The sequence below is a fragment of the Barbus barbus genome, assembly GCF_936440315.1.
Source record: "Barbus barbus genome assembly, chromosome: 23".
Classification (NCBI taxonomy): Eukaryota; Metazoa; Chordata; class Actinopteri; order Cypriniformes; family Cyprinidae; genus Barbus; species Barbus barbus.
Window position 1 is genome coordinate 20,052,470 of NC_136751.1, and position 26,156 is coordinate 20,078,625.

The following is a 26,156-nucleotide window of genomic DNA, read 5'->3' on the forward strand; positions in this document are numbered from 1 at the left end:
AAAATCCCTTTGCATCTCACAGTGACTGGCTTACCCCCCAACATATTTGGCCTGACATTTGCATAAAGTTAAGATTTTTTGAACATCCTGATACTCTCAGTCACTCGCAACGCTGTCTCTGATCTGCTGTCATGAATTGAAAACGACATGGACTCAGCATCACTTGTTTCAGTCCTGAATGAATCAGTGTTTTTGAACAAATCAACTGAGTCAATGATTCAATGACTTGCTCCAGAAGAGTTGCATCCCAAATGACTCACTATGCAGTTATGCACTCAACTGTGTAGTGTATGAATTTTGTAAGGTTATTTTGTAATTCAGAAGTAAAATCTGAGTCTGATAGCCCCTCTCCTCCGCTGAAAGCTGCAACAGTTGATTGCATGAAGACTCCAACATTCCACACTGATTTTTTTTTTTTTTATTAATAAAGTGCACTTTTTCTTTTTGGAAACTTCAGTGTAATCACATTATTCACACTAAAAACAGCATAGAACTGTGCATAAGTATGCAAATTGGGACACACCTTTTTATTTCCAGAATGAATTTGTGGTTTTGAATGAATCTGTTCACTGAATGATTCACTGATGATGTTTCAATGGAACCTTCAAAAACTGGAAGAAAAAAACACAAAAAAATCCCCACCACTAATTCACAAACAGACAGTATGTCTGGAACACGCAAACAAACATAAGCGCAGTGTTATAAACAATGAAAAAGTGGCAGTGCTGTTGTACTAAATATTGGCCAACAATATGTGAGTTTTGGAACAAACCTTTAAATAATAAGCTAATGATTATATAACTTAAGCTCAGAAATAATGTAAGTCATTTCCTTTTTGGATTTGCTATTGTATTCTTTTTGTAAGAATGTAACATGTCAAGTATAGCAAGACAGTTTACTTCATCTAAAGAACAAAAAGGACATGTAAATATCTAAAACCCCCAGCGAATCAGCTGGTTTGGATGTTTAATAAACAAAAACGGCATTTGCTGTACATCTAGTTCCCTTTTCTTTGTTCTTCTGCGTGTAGAAGTCAGAAAATAGTAAAATAAACAGCATTGTTGCCTTAATCAAAGCCACAGTGTGGAAGGGCCTGGTCCTGCTCTCTCTCTCTCTCTCTCTCTCGCTCTCTCTCTCTTTCAATTACACACATACACACAGCAGTCCAGTAGGCACCAGCAGCACTTAAAGCCACTCCCGTGGTTTCTCTTACTGGATTCCTCAGAGTTTTAAGGGCACAAGCTTTTTCACAAATTAGACTAAAAGAGCAGCGCTTTTTCTTTCTCTTCTTTTCTATTCTCCCTTTACGTTTTCTTCCTTCATTTAGTCCCTCGAATGCAACTGTTTATGACTTTCATTCTACCAGATACATGTGGTAGTGAGCCTGTTACTTACAGTAATGAAATCAGTTTGAGACTGTACGTCTTCAGATGTTTACCACAGAATCTGGGAACACAATTGCATTATTATATATAAACGCTTCCCCGTGAAATTGAAAACCAAACTTTCAGTTTCCTGCACTGAAGTGTCTTTAGAAGATCGATCGTTTATCAAACAAAAAAGTAACTGAATATTTTTTTTATAAAAATGCAACAGATGGGTGGGGCCACTGTGACTCAGATATCAGAATGATTGAAGAGGGCGTCCAACATCTGGAAAGTCCATGTGTGGGGGTTGGTCCCTGGGGCTCTCTGGACATTTACAGCCCAATTACAGTGGCTGCCTCTGGGCCCTCTCTCTCATTACCCCTCTCCACAGCACTGCTCTGGAGCCTGGCTCTCATACCAGCTTCATTCTCATCCCACAGAAATGTCAAAGTCTTCTGCACAAAAAAGCCCTCCACAGACTAATGCCGGGTAATTCGCCTGTTACAATACTGTAATTATATGCTGGATATCATATCTGGAATGAGTGTGCGTCTGTGGATTTATGAAAAGGAATACAGTGTGTGCGTCAGAGTATTGAAATGCAGTTGTTTATGAAAAGTATGTGCACAAATGAACACACACACACACACACACACACACACACAGAGTCACAAATGCACACAGGTATTTTAGTGTGGAGACAGGCAGTAGTGTGTGCCCCTGGAATGTGTAACCTGACCTCTAAGCTGAAGCTGAATCTATTCACTCATCTTTTTTCTTCAGAGTAGGACTCAAAACCCCCTTTTCCCTTCTACGCACTCACATATGCACGATTCTTCTGGAGTGAAGCTGCAAACAGCCGAGCTGAAAACCACAATAAGAATATTATTTAGAGTCGGGAGGCATTTTCCTCACGGGTAAATCTGCATGAGATACAGCCCGAGATAAAGACATGAATGAGAACTACAACGCTGCTCTGTCTAATTCCCCTGCAAGAAGCACTTCAGATGTTTGGCAGCAACAAACGGAGCTCTGTGATTGATTAGCTGGAGAGGAGAAAGAAGGAGGTATTCACAGAACATCTCTGATCTCCTCTGCTCCGCTGAAGTGTTCTTGAAGTTCTCCAGATTCTCAGAGAATGAAGACAGGAATCTTTAGGATATGCAGTGTACGGCATGATCTCGTGCATGCACAAACACACTACTGCAGCATTCTCACACCTCGTGCAACAAAAATTATTTGCAGACTTTTATGAGTATAACACAACATCACTAAGCTACCATAACTGTTTCAATTACCCTGTGAAATGTTGAACAATTGCACCTAATTTGCAGAAGGATTGCATTGCAAAGCAGCAGCAGAGAACAAACCATTCTGCATATAACCAGCAAAAACAGGCGACGTGGACACCTATTCTCCCAAGAGGAGGAAACCCGACACAGGCTTGCCCAGGAGCCCGGGCCCGGGCCCGCAGAACCACCGCCACACTGGGCCAAACCTCAGCCTGGAATCTTGGAAAGGCAAGCCAGTGTGACTGCATTTCCTGAGTCCACCCTATTTAAACTCACAATATGGAACATATTAGGAGGGAGAAGAGAGGGAGAGAAAGAAAGAGTGAGGTGGTTAGCATTGTACATTTTCTGTTTAATAGGCCCCCTTGGAAAAAAAAAACTGTCTCTCTTACTGGTGATGGGGCAGGCTGGTAGAGCAGCATAAAAGTAAAGCCACTTCTTCACCCCAAATTAAAGTAGCATTACATTGGTTAAAATCACGGAATGCTATGCCTTGTAAAAACAAATGGGACATGAGGGAATGTTGTGGCAAATATACACAGCAGAAAAAGAATGACTTCACCAGCTTTTTACAAATTTTTTGTCACGAGTGATTTACATTAATTTTTGTTGCATTGTCTGTACCCACAATCCACATTGACAAATTTAGAACCAGTCATAAACTCCAAAACCTACTGAGCTCTCAAGCTCACTGGCAACATATAAAACCATGCAAATCATTTAGCTAAATATTAGCCTGAACTGGTGTGCTAGCTAGTTTTTTTTTTTTTCCAAAATGGGGCAAAGAGAGCCAAATGCTGTGAGGTAAATTGAGCCAGCATTTGAACTTACCCCACCATAAGACACTGAAGTTAAGTTAAAGTATAAACTGGTATTTTAATGTGATATTACACAACTGGTTTAATTTAGCATATATACACATATTATTTGTAGTTTATCTGATAGGGACAATGTACAAGTGCACCGAATCCTTCTCTGATAAGAAAAAGAAGATGCTTTTTTGTTTATTCTGTTTTTGAGAAGGTTACAACTTTGGTGTTCAACATCTTGTTTTAGAAATGCAAGCATTTAAATATTCAAATTTAAACTTCATTTGGTTGGTTTTATGTTGTTTACATTAGCTTTAAGAAAAGAAATGACTGTTTGTAAAAGGAAATTTGATTATTAAATTAGTTTTTAAAAGAGGTAAATTATCTTTAAAATTGCACATGGGTTTGAATCAAATTCAGTCAGATGGTCAGTTTATATCCAGATTAGTGTTGTCACGATACTGGAATTTCTAACTTCGATACGATACCTTGAAAAATATCGATATTCGATACCATTTTCGATACCACGGAGAAAAAAACTGCCACAATATTAAGGGGGTAATTTTTTTTTCATTTAAAGATAAATGTAACAAGTCGAGAACATGCGGTATATTTTACATGAACAAAAAAATGTCTTGAGGTACTGCATTTGTTGATTTATTTATTAATCTTTTATTAATCTTAGTTAAATGTTAATTGAAACTAACGTTTACTAATACATGTACTAATTAAAATCCAAAGTTCTATTTGTTGATATTCTCATTTGCTTCATAACCAAAATATTTCCAGATATAGGGCCCTATGAAATCCGTTTTATTTTTCCCCAAATTCCGTTAAATTTTTTTCTACATTAAATTTTTTCCATTTTAATTTTTCTGGATTCCGTTTTTTTCCGTTTGAATTTTTCTGGACTCTTTTTTTTTTTTAATGGTCAAATTAAATGCTAATAATCTAAAAGCATGTCTAATTCATTAAAATCATGAAAATTATACAATTTAACATTTAATTTATTAAAAGTGTAACAAAAATGACATGTTTAGGGCCGTATGAAATGTTTTATTTTTTTCTCACCTTATGTTTTATTGTTACCAAATTCTGTGTTTTAGCATGTCTGAATGCATACAAACAATTTTTATTTATTCTTACAGTAGCCTTATGAAATGTGTTTTCCCCCTCAGAAATTCTGTGTTGTGTATTTAAATTTGACTGGATATCAGATGAAGGCATAAAACAATTTGAATTCATTTATATTTGAATTAATGAAAATTAAACATTTACATTTTTGGCAAATGAAGGGGATTTACTATTAAAATTAAAATATTTTGTGATTATTTCTTTAAAAAAAATTAACAGTAGTACTAAGTAGTAGTATTATGTACATTCTACTAAATAATAGTAATATAGCCTATTTCTGGCACACGGTCTTTAATAGGTTAAACCGAACTTTTATTTTGACGGGTTGCCGTGAATACTTCTAAAGTTCTGTGTGTGTATGATATGATGCTAGTTTTACTCAAATTAAATGTTAAAATGCTCGTAAAGTGCCTTTCAGATCAGTTCTGGAGATATTGTTGATGTATTTATGTCCTCATTGAGACGGCAGACGCTGAAATCACCGCGAGCGCCACATTAGTAAACAAAACCGCTCGTGCAGCACATTCACACAGAGAAGCGCAGAACATGCAGGATTCATATTTAAATCGACTTTTGCAGCTTAATATTTACAGATACTTGTCCATATCGCGATTTGATTGAAGTGTAATGACCTACTTTTGATTAATTGATCCAAACTTTGACCAATTCCGTGACATTCCGCGTTAAACTGTAAATTCCGTTTTTATGACTGGATTCCGCGCGCGTTCTCTGCATCGCGGAGATCATAGATCCTACAGATAGCGCTCCTGCTGTGTTCTTTAACAACCAGAGCAGTCATCTTTCTATTCACTTCACTTTTGCTATTTAACCAGAGCGAAGGAGACGAGTGCGGTCACGTGAGGTGCTTGTCCACGCGCCTTTGGAGAGAAGTGAAAGTGACAGCTCGGCTAGTATCGGTGTATCGATACTTCGGGAAATTAATATTGGTACCGTTCAGATATTTCAGTATCGATATTTATCGAAATATCGATATTTTTGACAACACTAATCCAGATGGTGCATCTTTCCCACTGACTCGGGTCATTTTACTCATAAACTGAGGCAAATTGAGCCACGGGAACACTTTTTTATAAAAAGTTATATTTTTAGAACCCTTTGTCATAGATAAATTCTGATCATTTAAAATGACAGGAAACATCCTGAAATTACTGTAAATACTTTAATTGTACTGCTGCCTCACTTTCCCTTATCTTGAGGACCACATAAGTAGAAACTGAATGTAGTATGAATGAAATTGAGACATTCTACCTTTGTTGTCACTGTCATGTGACCTACAGTGTCAATTGCATCAACTTAACTGCCATTCACAAATCCTCTCCTGTGGCCACATGGGATAGTAAAGTGTCCATCAGATGTGCACTTAAGTATCTCACTGGAAGTAACAAGTCAACCGGGTACATTTTGCCTACTGTCTTATGAATACTATGAATTCAGACACATTACTCAGCTCACATACTGTTCTCTCACTCTGGATGTAGGCATGTGCAGGGCTAGTCAGAATCTGCAGTCATTTTTATTAATCTGCGCTTATTTTGAAGGAAAATCTAATTGTGCCAAACAGACATTTAAATGTGGCAAATTATATTAAATTAAAGGGATAACTCATCCAAAAATTAAACCTTTGTCATCATTTACTCATCTTCATGTTGTTCCAGAACTGGATGATGGAAGCCATTGACTTCATAGAATTTTGGAACAACAAGAGTGTGAGTAAATGATGACAAAATTGTGATTTTTGGGTAAACTATCCTTAAACTGAGTTTCCTGCTGTCTAAATTGAATGTTATGAATGATGGGTGCAGAAATCTGTGGGCAGATCATGTGTAGGCGTACATTTATCTGGAACACTCAACAATTGGAAGTGAGTCATACGAATTGCACCGGAGGAGACTCAACTCACAAATGAGTTTAATACAGGGCATTAGATGAAGGCAAAAGTCTTACTAAGTACACACAAATTTGGAGTGAAATTGTATGCTTCTAATTATTTTAAACTATTTTTATGGAGATTATTATGTTAGATTATATTATTTTATAAAAAAAATAGTTGTAACTACATTCTTCTCTTATTATTTTTGCTATATAACGATATGCTAAAACCATCGCAATGCATTCTGGGATTACTTTCAGGTTTAAATGAGGCATAAGACATGATAATTAAGTTGCCTGTCTATTGGATTAGCTTTTACAGAGGTATCGCTTTATGAAGCCTGAAATTCTGTCTTCTGCCTCTTATTCAATAGCACAACTAAATATGGTAGAAAAAATATTGCCAAGAGAACTAACAAAACACTGGGCCTCATTCATTCACTAATAATTTCTTAAGTATAAATACTTGCGCAGAAAACATTCACAGCGTATACATAAAGTTCTTACCTTCTATTATGTTGATGAATCTGGATTACTCAAAAAGAGTGAGCGCGTGAACACAGCTAGTTAGTTGTTTGTAATTTGCCAAACCATGCGCATATAAGGGCTTTCGGTACAATCTTCACTTCTCCTGCTCTTTAGCATTGTTTCCTGCTTTTGCTTGATAACATGCGCGGCAATGTTTTTAAGTAACTTAAAGCCGCGGTCACACTAGACTTTGAGGATGCAAAATTTATTTGGACACTGCAATGAAAGAGACATATCGTTATTCTGTTCTTCACAAGTTTTCACGTAATACGAATTCGCAGGTTCACCAAACTTGGAACTTTGGATCGCAGCAAAATGCGAAGAGTTTTAGTATAAGCTTGCGTTTCCGGTCTTCAGCATTCAAATAGCGGGCCTTTAGTCAAAAAGAATTAATGCTTTATTAATATTTAATAGTATTGTATGCACAAAATCTTCATACACACGTGAATGAGTGAACCCCTCTGGTCCGTAGTGGACTGTCCATATGAAAAACCACCTTTCCTTTCTTTAAAATAAAAGGACTGACAAAGTAATTTAAGTCTGATTCCATTTTAATGGAGCCTTGGTAGGGGTTAACTGAAAGGAATGCCTTTCTCATTCTTCAGAAAAAGGGGGGTCTTGGCCAGGTTTCAGGAGTAGGGACACGGCCCACTGTCATGGCTACATGCTGCTGAAAGGGAAGATTGTAGTGGAGTCAGGCGCAACGTCTCTGTGTTAAGAGAGAGAGAAAACATACTAATGTGCTCCATTTTCAAACAGAACCTGAAGACAATGAGTCAGTCTTTAAAATGCAAAAAAAACACCAAAAACAAACCCGAGTAGTTTACAAAGCCGGCCCATTCTATCAGTGCTCGCGCTAACAAGGAAGTCCTTTAAAGGAAATATTCTCAATGAAATTGTGCAGTGACTATAAATTATTAAGGTCTTTAACGTTGGTGAACAGCCAAACTGAAACCACAAAACTAAACAAGGTCTTTTGTGTGTTTTTTGCCTAAAGAGAGCTTTGAGTGAGGTGGATGGATGGCCTTCAGAAGGCTCTGATGATGTACAGGATGATTTATGTTATCAGAAATTTGCCCAAGGCTGTATGTGTGTGTGTGTGTGTGTATTTTTGAGTGAGTGCATGCAGGGGAATGAGAGTGCATTTGTATTTATTGCATGTTAGACCCAAAACTCTCTATGTGTGTTTGTGGAGGGTGTGCTATGGCATTCTTTTAAGCTCTGTGGAAACTCACTAAAATAAATCCTGTGTGTACGTCAGTGAGGCCCCTCTTAACCCTGCAATTATAGAGTGGAGGGAGGGAGCAATGCATGAACATTGCTGCTGCAATGCTCTCAAAAGCACCTCACGCTTTCAGCACATGCATTTCACTTCTTGGAGGAAACTCTGCAAGGTCAGTTTGATCTACAACTGAGCTGATACTGTCATAATATTGCCCAATATACTTCTAAACAACGCTTGTTGCCCAATCATTTTCTGGAAAGTCAGAGAACAGATAAGCAATACAACATGACAGGAAGATGGCATTTTTATCATGTTCCAATATCTGGGGTGTGAATGATGCACCTCAGCCACACCAAGGCATGTTAATCCAATCTTACGTTTCAGAAAGGGAGGGAACATCTCTTGCATTGTCTTCTCTTAATACCCCGAGTGTGGTCTCATCTCCTGCTCTGTACATCCCCGAACCATCAAGCTTGAAAGCGTGTGCGTGCATGTCTGTCTAACTGCTGTCAGGTGAAGTTCTGTAATTAGAGCGCCCTGAGCCAAGGTGAGAAGACTTCCGCAGGTCTCGCTCATGAGAAAGAGCGAGCAGGAAGGCTTCCAGGCGCTTCATGTAATCTTCCTCTCTCGCCCGCCTTCAAATGTGCTATTACTCCAATGTGTTTGTGCCAGCGCCAGATGTGCCGGGCTGGATCAGGTCATCAACTGCAGCAGCAGCTACTGTGCAGTACGGTAATCAGGCAGCTGCTGCTAACTGCTCCTCCACTCCCTGTCCGTCAGAGCTAAACATGGAGTCTGAGCAGCAACACAATTTGGTTGCTAGTTTGTGCAGTGCAATTCTGTTGAACAGTTGTCATGGAAGTAAAGGCAGGAGAAGTAAATAGCCTACATGAGGCTGTTCTGTTAAGCTTATTTTTTTTTCATCATGGCTGTGTAAAGAGTGAGTGATTCACAGGATGTGACAGCATGCAATAAAACAGCATCTGAACACATTCCAGTGCTGTATCATCAAACACTCTGATAACAGCCTAGGGAATTACCTGGGAGTGGTGTAATGGCGATTTTTACAAGAATAAACCTGACGTCTTGATATAATTTCTCATCTGGAATTCTTTCAACACATTATGAATTATGATCTAGTAAAAATCAAGGGAAAAGTGACATTCTGTCATCATCTATTCTCCCTCATGGTGTTCCAAACTTATGACTTTTTGCTTTCGCTGAACATAAAATATATTTTATTCTTTCAGAAAATAGTCAGTGGTCACCAAGACTGTTTGAAAGTAAGTCATACAGGTTTAGAGAGACTCCTCAGGAATCTACCAAGATAAATCTTACACGTGTCTTCTCTAGAGTTTTAGAAGAGATTTCATCAGCATCTCACAATGTGGTCATGTTTGCCAAGATAAAAGAGTCTGCAATCAAAGGTTAGTTATGTTTGAGACCAAACTATCAAAGCAATGCTATCTACATTCCTTGTTTTTACTGTATGTAAAAAATGTATGTCTTACTGTATGTTAGCAATGATCTAAATTGGGTCTATTTTTTAATTTTAGGAAAAAAGAGAACTTTTCATTAAAAAGTTAAAATAATAATAAATGTTTTTACTGGTTTACGAAGATGTAAAGCAAAATGCACTTCTGTGATACACTGTAAAAAGTGATAAGTGGACTTAACTTAAAAAAATTTAGGAAACCTGTTGCCTTAAAATGATCAAGTAAATAATAATTAAAAAAAATAAGTTAAGTGAACCTGACAATTCACTTAACTTAATTTAAAAAAAAAAATTATTATTCACATTTTAAGGCAAGGGGTTTCCTCAGCTTTTTTTAAGTTAAGTCAACTTATCACTTTTTACAGTGTAGATGGCACAGGACAAGGTGAGTCATGAAGTGAGTCTAAGCCATTGTTTAGTTTATAGAAAGACATACGTGGTTGGGTACTGTGGGAACCTTTTAAATATCACTTTAGAAGTATAAAATTATAAGTTATCATCAGTGCAACTGACTAATGCATGTATCTGTAAGATTAAAGGCAACCATCTGCACCTGGGGAAGAGATGCTAAAATTCCGGATCAGGAGAAAAACACGTACAAAAAGGTTCCAGAAATATAGCATTCCTGATTGCACACATAATAACAACAAAACAAATTGTGGTTGGTTTATTCAGATGATCTTTTTGTGGGGGCGATTCTGGAATAAGCTTCAACAAAAACCAGACATTGTGCTGCGAGTATGCAAGACCACTTTTGTCATCATTTCAGTTCTTTCTGGATGATTTGTGACAAAAACAAGTCCATTTTTAGTGTTTAGCAGTAATTACCCTATATGCAACAGGGGAGCAGCAGACTCGAGGAGGGAGAGCATCTTGAACTCTGCGGCCTATGTAATTCATCGAGGGTTTGGCAAGAAGCACGTCATAATCAAAAAGCCTCCTAACTATGCTTAAAAAAGTAGTCAGAGCAAACTCGGGACACTCGAGAGCAAGCACGAACACTCAAAGACACTGACTTTTTAAGACTGGAATTATTTAAACGTAGAATGATGCTGGAAATCTGGCTGTTAAAGACCCAATGGCATCAAAATCAAAGTTCATGTGGCTTTTAGCGCTGACAAAATCTGCTTTTAGCATGTCTACATAATTAAAACATTATTTTTCTTTTGGGAAAACTGTGTCTTTGTCAAGAGTGTAAAAAGTAAGATTCAAAAGTATATTTCATTGCTCAGATGTTGCTCATTCAAAGCTTTTTTTGAAGATTTCGAAAATGAAACGTGTCTCCATTAGAGAGACATGACAGTCTCAATTTAAGAAGAGGGAGAAAGGACATTCTAAAGAACTTTCATGAGGCACAAAGGCCATTGAACTGTACATTAGCAGGGCAAACAAAATGGCGTGCTTGGCCCTCACCAGCTCATAGCAGCTTAAGACATCTTTGGCAGCGAGAACACTCTGAAACCCTGTTAATCAATACCATCCCTGAGGTAGCGGCACACTCGCAAAGCTGCTTACATGGCTTTTCCGTTTCTCCTCCTCCTTTTTCTTTCTCCCCCCTATCCGTCCCTCTATTGCTCTCTCCACGCTGGAGCTGCTGCTGAGGAGTAGGGCGCGTTCCCAGGCCTGGTAGCTCTCGTTCTCGCTATTTCTCTGGACCTCACCCAGGCCTGGTCTAATTAGACCCCCTTTTGTACCCGCTGAGGTGCCTTGTGTAATCTGTGTACTATGTGTCTCAAGCTCTAGCCCTGCCCAGTATAATAGTCTGCCAGTTCCTCCCCGAGTGGTTATCCGGGCCCTCTTCCCATAAAGCAGACACAAAGGAGCAGGATAATGGCCCCCAGTTGCAGTTAGAGGAGCCACTCCTCTGGGCCGTTTGAACTCGGCACGGGGCTGGCAGCAGACGCCGCGTAGGGAGAAAGAGCTTTGCTCTCTGTGTGAGATGGCAAAGCCGTTTCTGCAATACCTCCAGTGTTGCGCATCTCTTCGTTTACGGCACTGTAAAATTTACGGTCCACAATCTCGTCGCATTGTTCGCCTGCGTGGACCAGATTGTTGTTGTTTTTTTTCAAACTGTTTTTTGGCAGGTTAGTACACAGCCCCCTCCTCCTCTCCCCCAGAAACTCTGACAACCAACACCCACAATTAGAAAGGAAGCCAACCCTACCACATCCACCTTGGAAGTAGTTTACTGGCCTGCACATAGTTTCTTTTAAAGGTCTTGGTTTTGCCATGTACATTCATGGAGATATATCAATGCACTGGGACGGGAGCCACCACCTCCTCTCCTCGCAGAAGAAAGAAGCGCAGCTGGTCCCATAAACCACTGACCACGGCCGCTGTGGAGGCTAGTCGGTGAGGAGCTGCAGGGAAGGAGCAGAGAGGAAGCCATGCTTGAGGATACGTCATCTTCTCTTCAGAAAAACTCTCTCTCAACACCGGCCAGCAAGGCTCTCAAGGACCTCAAGGAACCCTGGCTGTAACCTCCTCTCAACCAACGTGTAGATGTGAGCTTGGCTCTGGAGCGAAATGAAAGATTGATGCCTGTAATAACTTTGCGCCACCGAAACGACCCCCCTCGGTCTCAAAATGGTAATTCCAGAGGTTTGAACAATTTTTAGAATGACAGCCAATGCCCAAAGCCCCGGTTTGAAAAATCAGTTTCAAGAGCATGGATTTCTTTTCACTTCCACAGCGACGGTTTGTTTCAACAGCAGTTTGTGCGAAACACCACGTCCTAACCAGTCACGTTTCCAGCGAGAAGCAATATTACAACATTGCATTAGACAATCAGAGAGATTATTAATGTTTAATGTACTGTTATGCAGAACGAGATTTTTGACCAATCAGATTTCATGGTGGATAAGGCTTCCCAGAATGATGCTGGAAAAAGTCGCATCTGGTTAGGACACCCTGTAAAATACAATTGAGGATGCGATGATAAAACACAAAGCCTACTATCAGATGAAGATGATAGTTTACACTTAAAAATAAAGGTTATTTATTGGCATCTATGGTTCCACGAAGAACCTTTAATATCCATTGAACCTTTTCATTGCTCAAAAGGTTCTTTATAGTGGAAAATGGTTCTTTAGATGTTTTCACACCAAGAAAAAAAAGGTTCTTTTTAAAAAAAAAATATTCAGTTAAAGGTGCTTTGAAGAAACCAAAATGGTACCGCTGTGAAAACCTTTTTATTCCATTCACATTATCTTCTTTTTCATGTAAAAATAAGCATTTAGAAGCAAATATTTTTATGGGTGAAAAAAGGGTACGTGAGAGACAGAAAGCACAGCTGTATTATGCGAATACTTTATTATCAATGTGTGAATGGTGTTAGCTTTTCATCTGGATATTAATAGTATATGAAAACTATACACCAAAACCAGGCTCTTCCTATTTTTGCTGTATAATTTTTCAAATTGGTATTGAAAGATTCTTTATCTTTATAGATATTTATATATATATAATATATAAGCCAAAGTGCATTTCCCGTTTTTTTCCTCTTGTCCATGTACACATTGCACCATACATAAATAATTACATCGTAAAAATGACTCCAGTATTTACAAGTATAATATATATTTCTTATAATATATAAAACTTTATATTAAATCTAAGTAGATGATATTTGGGATAGTCTGTGGAGTCCAAAAGTCTCTCAACACAATTGAGTCCATGTGTGTATGTGTTATCTGTGGTTGTTGAGCAGGATCTCGAGCCAGCATGGGCAGGAAGTGATGAACTGGCGGGAGTAACAAGGGCCCCAGCCTTTCGCGAAGCTGATGCGCACACTGTTCGGGTCATACGGTCCGTCTAGCAGCTCGGACTCGGCCCCCTGCCTGAGCATGGACGAGCGTTCGTAGTCGAACACTTTGATGGAGTAGCCGGGCATCACCTTGCGCACCACCAAACTACGGCTCCCCGGTACGTCCAGGGTAGGTGAGTTGACAAAGATAGGGTGCTGGCTGCGGTTGTAGGCCCAGACTCCATCTGGCTCTTTGCTGAGGAGCAAGCCGTAGCCGATCTTGCCGCGTGTCCGCTGCACGGTGCTGCTGCGCTGGTCCAGGCTCAGCTGGCCGAGGCAGAAGCCCGTGCCTTGAGGTAGGTCATAGAAAATGCTGACGGCGGGCTGGTACACCGTGTAGAGGCGGCCCACCCGTGTCCGATGCTCCCAGTATGCCACGTTACACCAATGACTCTGCTTGGGGGCATCAGGTGACAGACTGGCATCTGAAACAAGAAAAGAGAACAGGTCTGTTAGTAAGTTTGCAAATAAAATACAATGCAAACATAATTAAACATTTGCTAACCAGTTTATTATGTGGAGTTGAATGCTGCACTGTCAAAAGCTGCCTCAAGAGGGCGCTACTTCAAAACTTAACTCATTAGCTATTTACTTGTATACTGAATGCAAAAGCACAGCTGAAGGTGGTAAATTGTCAAATATTATATGACATTAAAAAATACTTCAGTTGAAGCTTATATGCTCTAAAAAAGATGCATACCTGCAATGCACACATTATACAGAACAACCAAACACCCTTTAAATCAGCTCATTTAATTCACTTTCATGGCTTGCGAGTCTATCTGCAGACTTCCATTTGGTGCCAAACCCTGAGTGAGTTACAGCTCCCTCAATACGTGTCTATCTCAGCCACACACACTCTTAAACATTTCCAAGCACAATGCGCCACGCATTGTGTGCACTTCTACCCGCTCTTTCTTGATCCGGGGAGAAAGTATTTGTGGAAGGGGGGACATGGAAAAGCTATGAGCTCATATCCGGCGACAACTCCCTCCCCCATCTCTATTCTCCTCCAAATTCCTGTGGGTGGGTGATGGTGGTGATGGCTTGGGTGGAGAGGGAGCGTCCCCTCCCTGCCAGCTCCCGCTGTGGGCCTGGGGACAGCTTTCAGCTCCCTGACAACTTAGTGCAAGCTTGTGACCCCCTGACCCCTCATGCTTCACGCTATCAGCTCAGATTAACTTGCACATTGAGTGATGCCATTATTTCGCTCCTGAGACTGGCAGGGAGATTTTAAGGGCCAGGTCTATAGCCCCTGTTCATTCAGGGTCGAACAAATGCCCAGGTCCTTAAAAATGAAACTTTTGACATCACTTACTCACCATCATGCCATTCTAAACCTGTATGCTGTATGGTTTTTGGGTGAAACACAAGCACAGGAGAGTTCAAGAATCTTTATTAAGCTTTTCTTCATATAGCAACAGCTCACAGTGACCAAGGCTGTTATGCTCCAAACAGGATTTGTGAACTATATTTCCTGTCTTCTGAAGCCATACAATATTAGTGATGTACTGAAATTTCGGCAAATGTAAAAATAGGATTTTTGGCCGAAACAGTTTTGAAGGGCCATAATCATTAATCATTAGTAATCGCTACTGCAATAATGCATTTTGACTGTCAGAATTTACTTCATGCAGACAATGTGGATAAGCTACAAACTTCACTGTGACCAAAAAAGCTAGATCCTATAGCAGCAAGTAAAATTTGTTTGGCTGAATGTGGTGCATTGCAAAAAAACTTTACTACAACTGGTTTATTACCTGTGAACTTGACACCCTGAATAAAATAACGAGAATCAGCCAATTAGCCTAATTTAATTACTGAAACCTTTTTTTATTATTTACAGTTTTTGGTTAAATTAAAAGTTTATTTTCGGTTTTGGTGTTAATTCAGTGCATCACTAGCCAAACTTTAAGACATTATTGACTCAACAATAACATGAAACATCAATAGCATCATTCATCAATAAAATGTTGTTATTTGTTCTTGTATGTCTGTGACCAAATAGTGCCATATATAAAGTGGTCATCGGATGCCCATTTTCCACAAGTTGATATGATTCTTTAGGGTCTTAATGAAAAGTCTATAACATACTTTGATTAAAATTTCTCAATGGTAGTGTAAAACAACACCCTTTTCACCTTGTCAAAATCAGCTCTGCAGAAATCAACCCATTTTTTTTGCATGTTGCTTTCAATGCTAATGAGCTCTGCTGACCCCGCCCCTCTCTTCTGTGGGGTGACGAACCGTGTTCTCGTTTACTTTAGCTGCATTTAGCAGCAGAACTTGCTAACTAGCACGTTATAAGGAATAGAGAATAAAAAACCTCTTATACTCACTTCTGCTGTAACAGAACATAAATTTAGGTAGATTGGGGGTGTATTCCCTTCACAAACAAAAGTAATCCGCTGCGTCTTCAGCGGCTCAGATGTCGGGAGTAAATGAAGAATCTTATGTTCATTATTACATCCAACAACAAAACACCTCAATCGCTTATGAGCCATTCTTGTCTACATCTGCTCCGGCGTCGAAACAATGGCGGACTGATGACAGCTCACTCAGGGTGGGTCTAAGGTAAAACACTAGTGTCAATCAACTATCGTGGGAGCGGCCTTCATCCGTGTGACATAACACAGACAAGAAGCTGAGAATGGCCTGATTTGAAAAAGGGGATATTATTTTTAGGGATTAAATAAAAACCACTGGGTGGATTTTTATTATTAAAGGGCAGATGTGCCAACTGCCAACACACATTTATGTTCAAACAACATGTAAAGGTGAATTTAGCATCCGATGACCCCTTTAATTTGACAGCCTGAATAAGTAAAAGAATTTATCAAATTTTGATATGTTCCTCAAACAGAGCAATTGCACGGCTTTTGAACATTTGGAATATATTTTAAAAGTCCTGTAGAGTCAATATGAACCGATTTGGTTATTGTATAGAATATAGGCGCAAAAAGATTCTTCAAAAGTCTAATTTCATATTCTGTGTTTATCAGGTTGAAGATGAATAAACATTGATAGAATTTGCAATGTTGGATGAGCTATCCTTTAACCAGTGCCAAGATAGATAATCAACACAAACACACAAACTCATGAATACAAAATACACTGGAAAATAAACACCTCAAACAAATTCGAAAGAAATTCATTATAGAACAACTACTGCCCATTCAAGCACAACTGTTTGGATATATGGAATCAGAACCAATTTTAAATACACTTCTCTTTACTGAAATGTCCCTTTGCGCTGGGCCCCTGCATGTTAACATTAAAGAATTCCTTACATCCTCTTGCAAGGTAGTTTTTCTGCCCAAATGGTCTAATAAAACCATTGCTTGCCGTTTTCATCCAAAAACACTTCATGGAGAATGGTGTGAATAAATCATAATAATCATGCAGATCTTGTCTTGCATATTTTTCTCTATGTTAAGCCAGTAGCTCTATGTTAGGGTCAATGGAAAGGATACAGGAAGACATGCTTCCAGCTATGCCACCTAATGAGGGCTGAATTTGAACTTATACTGTACCTAAATCAATGAGATGCAAAAAATGAAACGATGCGGCAGGAAGTTTCACATGGCCGTCTAACATAGAAGTGCCATGATATGATTAATGCTCCCCGTTTTAATGTGAGCCAGAGGGAGAAAGACACAGAAAGGGGGTGGTTGAGTCTGCACTGCCTGTTCTGTAGGTTTAAACAGAGGTGCAAGGATTAAAGGTTAATAATCTATTTAATGTTTAGCTTGGGAGCGAACAATGCTCAGCCCAGAGACCGGCCCTTTTCCTGAGGGTGTTGTGCATGTGTGTTCATGTGTTTTAAGTATATTAGAGCTGAAGAGAATATCAGCCAATGTTTGTGTTTGAGAGGAGTGTGTGTTTTGGCTGGTCTCGCCTGAGCGGTGCCGTGTGAGTGTGTGTCAGTGGGAAAGGAGACGGGGAAGGAAGAGAACTAATCGGGCAAACTCATTAGAATCTTAGAACTCAAATCCAGCCAGTGCCATCTCTTTGTTTTGCAGATTTACTCTTCCTTTACACTCCCTGCTGAAAAATCCAGTCTAAGATTGGAACATGGTAGAAGCTTTCTAGATGGTCAAATCTGATAGACCATCCTGGACCAGCAACAAATCACCTACCAGTGTTCAAACAAGCTTAAGATGTTCAAGCTGTTTTTTGGAATATGGCAGCTAGCGACCACATTGCAAAACATCAATATATTTATCAGTAGTTTTTCTTTATTAGGTTCATTTTACAGTAAGAAAGTATGCAATAATAATATATTGAGTGCAAATTATAAGTTTTATTAAAATTATTAAATGGATGCTGACTTATTGGGACAATAAAGCCCTCCCTACACCTGCCCTAACCCTACCCAATACATTATTTTCAACTTTTCAATTATTTTTCGTAGTTTTTATTGAACATAAATGCCTTTTCAATATGATATGAGATGTGAAAAGGGACAAGAAAGAGTTCAGCAAAAGGAGTTCAGAAGACAAAGACAGAGTTCCTGTCTTCCCCTTCCCTGGAGGCCTCACTCATGAGTCAGTGAAGAACCTCTGACAAGCCGCCAGAGCTGGAAATACAGTCTTACTCAGACCAGGGAAGACAGACAGACGGACGGCACCGCGGCTCTAATCGCAGCCAATGATGGTACTTTAGCATAATAAACCTCATTTAGGCTATCCACTGCAGAGAGTAGGTGTTAGTTCAAAGGCGGTGGACATCTAAACTCGTGTACCTTAATGACTCAGCAACAGTTTAGTTAACAACACTTAAGCGCTGTGGGCCCATCACTTTGAGTACAGATAATAACGGCACACTAAGTGCTAACTAAAGTGAGAACGCCTCAGAAATCCTCAGTTTTTCGACGCACCCGGACGCACTTCATGAGGGGTGGAAGACAAAAGCTGGGAGCAATTACGCTTCTCTGCATTCATTTAACCCCAGCACCTTTTAACAGCTCGGTTTACTCATTAGAAAGGTAGAATATGTTATTATTGTTATTATATTCTCAAAGTTGTCTCTGCCGGTGTCAGTCTCTCTCAGAGACACACGCTGTCAGCGGCTCTGAGGGGACAGCAGCGTCTGACCCCTCAGCCGGAACGACTGAAAAACACATTCACAAACATGCTGTTGTGTGCTGTAAACTACAGGGTTAAAAACAATCAGTTTAAAAGTATAATTCTGTGCACAGCCCACAGGTGCAAAATTGGTCAAAAACGCACCAGTTGCTTGAGGAAAATATTATATTAGAGTAGTAAATCGCTCAAAGGAAAGCAAACATGGCCAGCTGAGATCAAACAACGGCGAGGGCCTTGTTGACTTACAAAGTAAGAGCTTAAGGAGGCCGTGAGACTAAAGGTTACTTTGTCAGAAGGCTAAAGTCTTTTATTTAGTCCCTATTTTGTTTTCAGACAAAAAACAGCCCCTTTTACAAAGCTTGAAATGAACAAAACACGCACACACGCTCAGCTAGACAGCCACAAAGGTATTTCCTTTGAAATTCAGAGCTTGGACATAATGCTCTGGTGGACGTGCTACTCGATCAGTAAGGTAAACATGCAATTCACAGTCTGTTCCCAGGCCAGACGGTCACATTCACATCAAAGGACAAAACAGTCTATGTTGGACTGGGCGGAATTGTGATATACAGTGTGTGGCTATCAGTGGGCAGGACCGTTATTTACACATGCAATGAAGAAACGTGGAGTACTGAGAAAAATACAGAGTGGGATGTGCCCCAGACATGTCAAGACGAGGAATAACGTGTTATTAAGGGGTGTTGTTAAGCACAATTGTGTGGTCGTTTATGGTTGTCAAGCAACAGCGTAAAGATTTAACTGATGTGCAGTCACAGTCGTGTGTATATTAACTATTTTACAATGCAATGAATGTGGCAAAATATAGTTTCAAATATTAGTTATAATTTCATTTTACTGTTTTCAGTCCTATTTTAAAGTCCTGTACCTCTAGTGTTCAAAGCTGGTTTTGCACTGATGCCAAAAAATGAGATGAAGCACATTTAATTTGTTAAGTTGGGTTATTAAAGTATTAAAGAAATTAAGACTTTTCCGAAACTTTTATTTCGCAAGGATGCATTTAATTGATCAAAAGAGACAGTAAAAAATATTTAGAATGTTACAAAAGAATTCTATTTTTTTTAAAAAGCAGAAAATAAAAATATTAAGCAGCCCAACTGTTTTCGACATCAATAATAGTAAGAAAGGTTCCTTGAGATGAATTCTGAAGGTTCATGTGACACTGAAGGCTGGAGAAATGGCTGCTGAAAATTCTGCTTTGCCTTCAAGGGAATAAATGACAATATAAAATATATTAACACAGTAAAAGTAATTTTTTGTTTTAATCAAATAAATGCCACCTTGGTGAGCATAAGAGTCTTCTTTCAAAAACATAAAAAGTGCTCTAAAAATATAAGTATATTAAATGTGCACCTGGTTAAACTATATTGCAGGTGCTTAGTGAAGAAAAAATAAAGCGTGTTAAACTGTTTCATGTATTTGCACCTTTGTGTTGAGGCAGTGCATTATAACCAAAGACAACAGGAATGGTATAAAATGAATTATGCATGAAAAAATGTGGACCATACATTGATCATATTGTATTTCAAACAATGTCTCGCATGACATTTTTGCAGATGCACAGGAGCGAGACTTCATTTGAGGTGGAACGACTACAAGAAAAAGACAGAAAAAGAGATTTGGAGGATCTGCTCACACACACACACACACCCCACCCTCCACACCACACCAAAAAAAAATTCATTTGGGGTGAGTTGGAGGTAATTAACTCTAAGTACACAAAAGGGGGTTGATTTCAATGGCGATACTATGTGATTATCCACTAATGCTTTTAAAAGCACCATGCAGGGAGGAGAAAGGCAAGAAAAGAACTGCCTCGGGGTAAACACACGTTCATAGAGCTCTGGGCAGATCCAGAGCGAGAGAAAGATCGAGAGGAAAAACAGCAGCTTGTCATCTCTTCCCACCAAACTACAGGCCCACATCCCTGTCTCTTTCATCCCCTCTAATCCAGGGAATTCTGAAAAGATGAACTCATTCCTCCACAACACTCCTGCCAGACCCTTTAACCAGAGAGTGAAAGAGACGAGAGAGAGAGAGACTGTTGCTTTGGAAATAATGTGATCCTAACATTCATGGCAGCGAAGCTTTCTTGAATTGAACTGAGAGCGAGCGAGAGAGAGAGAGAGAGATGGAGAGGGAGGGAATAGAGGGGGAGTCTGAGTCTCTTATCCTGTGCCAAGGATTAGATTCCCTCCAGCTATTAGACTGTACCACTGCACTGACAGGCGGAGGGGGAGAAAGACAGAGAGTGTTTATATGAGCAGGAGAAACAGAATGAGAGAGCACAGTGAAGTTTTATGGTGGACAGAATTCATCTTTTGACGCCACTCTTGACAGGCCTGGGCATTCTTCTTCTCGCTGGGGTCAGAGAGGGAAGCTGGAATTACAGTTGCCTGGATCGGGGGAAAAAGTGAAACATAACAAACAATGCCGCCGTACTTCCCTCCATCCGGCCTCTCTTTGGTACAGCTCTGATTTTTTAGACAACTATCACTACAGGGCGACTTACAACACACTAACGGGCCACATTTAGGCTGGCGTCTGTACTATCTCTGCCATCAAAGACTGCTTTATCAGCCAGACGCACTAACTGGGGCGGCACTCTCACACAGATGGGTTTCTTTCTCGTTGACCCACTCTCCTTTTCTTCCCTTCACTTCATTAATTTTAGAGTTTTAACAGTTTTCTCAGGCTCCTTTTACCATTGCTGGGCTGTTAAAAGTGGTGAGACAACATATCTAAGGCGGTAGAAGTAAAAGCAATGGAATCATGCTGAGAGAATAACTCTCTATTCCATTTCTGAGAGAGGATTAAAGATACCAGGAAAACAAAATCACAAGTTTTCTGTCTGCTTTAAATCATCTATATGCTAGTGTTAATTTCGTTTTTAGCAGATATCATATTTAAAATACACTCTTTTTTTCATTCAGGAAAACAAAACAAAAATATTCACTGCACTATATCAGTTTTTGCTAACAATGTCCTACATAGTACCTGTAACTGCCAAAAAGCAAATCACATATATGTGTGTGTGTGTGTGTGTGTGTGTGTGTGTATATATATATATATATATATATATATATACCAACCTATATCTGTCATAGCTTGCAACACTCAACTCCAAAAAAACAAATTCACAGCCTGAATTTACAGAGTGCACACATATTGCATTGCAAATGGCAAGCGTGTATTTTAATCCTTTCACTATGGGTCTATAGTGTTAATGACGACTTAGTCAAATGTGCGTAAGATTCACACCTCAGACCCATATAAAGCACAGCTTAGCTAGTCAGATTCACTGACGGCCGCTGCTGCCCTGCCCCGCTGGATTCCTTAACACTCACTAGTGTTGACATTTCAACACATGGGACATCTGAGCCCAGAGCAACAAATGAACGAGTATGCGGTCTCCCCAGGTCAGATCGCTGGGCCTCTGCCGTGATTTCCACAGCAGAGTCAAACGGTGCGAAGACCCACAGGTCTGTGTACAGATCTCCACGGGTGAGACTTAGCCAGAAGGACTGGGGGATCCAAACCGAATTCCTTTACCATGAGAACAGACGGGGCAGTGTGAAGGACAAACTCCAAGAAATACAGACCATCTACTGCTCGCTCGCAACCTCACACTGCTGCTGCTTCTATATGGGAGTGTGGGATAGATTATTGGTTCGTGTTTGAGTGTGAATGTTTAGCACTTTCAAGGTGCAAGAAGCAGATTAAAGGTTACTGCATAGTATTTAAGAAGCCATGAAAATATCCATTACTTACTCCATAAAGATCTGATGAACTCTGAAACCCTTTCACTAAGTACTTATCTGTCATTTAGTCAACACTTTTATCCAAAGCAAATTACAGTACACTCTTTATGGGGACATTCCAAAATCTTGCAGTTAAAATCCCTGAAAAATAATTACTAAGTTACACCACCCTGTTAAAAACAACTCTTTAAAACAATATGGATTACTCTGCCTATATTTTCACTGGATCAATAAAATAAAATGTAAAAATATTAAAATAAGTATCTCTTATATGTGCATGTGTTTATGTAAAAATATATTTGTATAATTATTGATTGCATAACAATTCATTTATATTTAATATAAATGTGTACTTATATATTTTGTGTCAGAATTTTTTTTCTCAGAAAACTAATTAACCATTTATTGTACATTTTTTAATTTTTTATTATTATTATTTTATTTTTATTTTTTTTGCATAGCAATAGCAATTAAATAGACAATCACAATTTTGCTGAAAAACATACATACAATTATTTATAATATTCAACCCATTGTAACTGATGCTGCCAAGACTATCACAAATCAGTCTCAAAAATTTGAAGACATATTTAAAACAGCAGTAGGCTACAAGACATAAAAACACACATGCATGATCAATGAACATAAAACAAACGATAGTCCTGTTAATTTTCACAAAACTCTTTCACTGGTTCCAGTGCCATCCTTATTGTTATTCAAGGAATAAAGATACAAAAAATACAAATCATCTATTATTCAAGTGATTATGATCTGTTAAGTGTAACTTATCAGAAATCCAGACTTTGATCACTGCAAATATTGCTGTTATAAAAGATATTAGCCTTACATTAATGGGAAATGGGCTCTGGCAGCTGAATGTTACACAGCAGGTACGGTTTCAGAGCAGGGAGCCAGGCCAGCGGTTGAGACAGTTCTTGAGCTCAGGTTAATTTAAGGCGAAAGCTGTGTATTTGGATACAGCTCATCTGCAAGGTGATGGACACATACTCAGCTCAGATGATGATGTGCTATTGATTGGCACAATGGATCATAAACACTCAAGTGAATGCATCCTGACAGCCATGCTGACTTCGCCTTGTTTCAGTCACAAAAGCTTGAAGGCACGCAACTGCTGGGTAGCTACACAGCTGCTTTCTAAAACAAAGCAAATTGTTTATGTTCCCCCATTAAAAATACACAAGTGAGCACTTCTAATACTTTGTGAGGTATCAAATCTGTCAACATGGACGAAGAGACAGTTTAATTCTCTAGGGCTTGGCGATATATAGAGCAATGTTAAATGAACAGGTTTTAATGTTACTTCCTAAAGATATTAAGAGTTTTATGAATACTAAATAAGTAGGCTAAATATTGGTGTTTATCACTGTGTTGTTTCATAAGTGCTGTGACGAGTCGGCTGCCTCCCCCCTGTCCATCATCACCACCCCGTCCCGTATGCGCCGCCCTTCACCAGGCTCCCGACGGGAGTGGGTGTGTGAGAGAGGAGGGGCGCTGAACACGCAGGGCTGGCGGCGTGTGATGAGGCGCACCTGATGTGAATAGAGCCTCATCACCGCCGCCGTTTAAGCGCCGAGCGCGCCTCTCCTCGGGAGACCGGTCTCTTCCCCGTGCATGCACGCTGGTGTTCTCGTGGGTCCAGGAAGGGTGCGTCGAGGAGAACTGCCGCACCCGTGAGACGGCTGACGGGCCAGGATGCCGGGCCGTCGAATCCCCCAGAAGCGCCGGGAACCAAGGAGATGGAAGGAGCCGTGCACGAGACGCCGCCGCCACTCGCTCCCGGTCCCGAGAGGGGAGCGCGTGTGGCCACCGGACTCCGCCCCTTCCCTGGACCCTTCCCTTCTGAACACTACCTTCCTGTACAAGCCCTGCGGCACAACGAGGACACCAGATTCCCCGTTTATTTGGACACTTTTTCCGCTTTAGAAAAGGTTATTTTATCCCTTATTGTTTAATAAAAACCTCTCCGAGGCTTGACGCCACGCCCACTGTGTCTGTCGTTTGCTCCTCCCGCCACAGTGCATATAAATAAAATTAATGATTTACAGTCATTCTTGACTGTTATTTTTATTAGACAAACTATTTTATTATTATTTACATTATATATTTTCATTCTACTTCATAACAGTGTCTGTTAAGAACAAACATAAAAATATTGATTAATGTATCAAATATCATCTAAATGAAAACCATTAAGATATAATTATCTACGTAAAACAAACTTAGTTCTAGAAGGCTTACTTTAGAACAGCTTGATAGGTAAGAAAGAGACAAAGCAAGACAGACAAAGACAATGACATAGCCTTGAGGAACACCAGTAGCATATACTTTAATAGACCCCCCCCCCCCCCCCCCCCCCAAGACATGTTTACCTCAAAATAGCACTAAAATCCATGAAATACTCCACAATAAGCAGAAGTGAATAGGCTTGTTTGCTGTGGGTTTTCCAAGTCCTCAATAAGGCCACTGAGGTATGGCATGAACTCCCCATTGAGAGCTGTAATTGCATTTAGAAAGAGAGACCAAACTCTGGACACAGCGCAAATACGTCCAGTTAGCGCAGATCAACTTAGTGTTCCTCTTGCTCTCCGGTGCTCACAAATCCCGTTTTGTGTCTCTGAGGGAGTCTTTTGTTCCGCACTTAGATTGACCAACAGGGCAAACTAAAACAGGTACAGTGTGCTTCGTCATACCACTAATCACATCAGAGAATGTGCTGCGGCTAAGTGAGTGAAAGAGTGAGTGACTGCAGTTTGATCGCCAGGCCTGTCTCTCTTTTCTTATCTGTTTTGCAGTCATTAGCGTGAAGATCAAGGACTCCTAAATGTTAAGAAAAACAGATGCCTTCTTCTTTAGTCACTAGAATAAGTTGACTATTTTGCAATACTTGGGTACTACTTGGTGAAATATTTTATAAGAGTGTAACAGTCAAAAGTTAATTGTATGTCACATCTGCCAATGGCAACTGAATTGAGAAAACATTTTTGCAGTATTTTTTTTATTTACAAAAAAATAATCATTATACACATTTTATATGTATATACAGTGCCCTCCATAAGTATTGGACTAGTAAAGAAAAAAATTGCTCTGTTGGCTGTGGAGTCAAGACATTTGGAAATATGATTAAAAGATGAAGATGAGACAAAACTACAGAATGTCACATTTTATTATTAGCCGTTTCAACAAATACATGTTTTACCAAATAAAAAGAACAGCACTTTTAGAGTTCATCCCACTCATTGATGTGAGCATAAGTATTTGGACAGTTGAACATAAGGCAGATATAAAAGATTAAAAGCTATTATTTAGTTGCAGATCCCTTGCGCAGAATCACAGCAGTGAGTCTGTGACCCATAGACATCACCAGACTCTTGGTCTCAACCTTTGAAATTCTTTTCCCAGCCTTTAATGCAGCCAATTCCAATTGTTGTTTGTTTTGGGGAGTTTCTGCCTTTACTCTCCTCTTCAGCTGGTGATATTCATGTTCAATCGGATTTAAATCTGGAGATTGAATCTAAGACTTTCCATTTCTTTGCCCTTATAAATTCCTTGACTGAACTGGCAGGGTGTTTTGGGTCATTGTCCTGATGCAATATGAAGCACTTCCCAATGAATCTGGTGGCATTTTCTTGAATATTGGTAGGCAAGATGGTTTTGTACCCTTCCAAATTCATTCTGCTACTGTCATCATACATCAAGTCATCAGTAAAGTTGAGAGGGCCTGTAA

The 26,156-nt window shown here is 39.6% G+C and overlaps 1 protein-coding gene across 1 annotated transcript in view; it reads right to left on the reverse strand.

Moving 5' to 3' along the window:
* Positions 1-13,048: 13,048 nt before the first annotated feature.
* LOC306842777 (mothers against decapentaplegic homolog 6-like) overlaps positions 13,049-26,156 on the reverse strand; it is a 31,019-nt gene continuing 17,911 nt past the window's right edge. Inside the window, exon 4 of the mRNA XM_079373839.1 lies at positions 13,049-13,970. Coding sequence (XP_079229965.1) covers positions 13,429-13,970 — 542 coding nt within the window. The 3' untranslated portion in view covers positions 13,049-13,428. The remainder of the gene's footprint in view (positions 13,971-26,156) is intronic.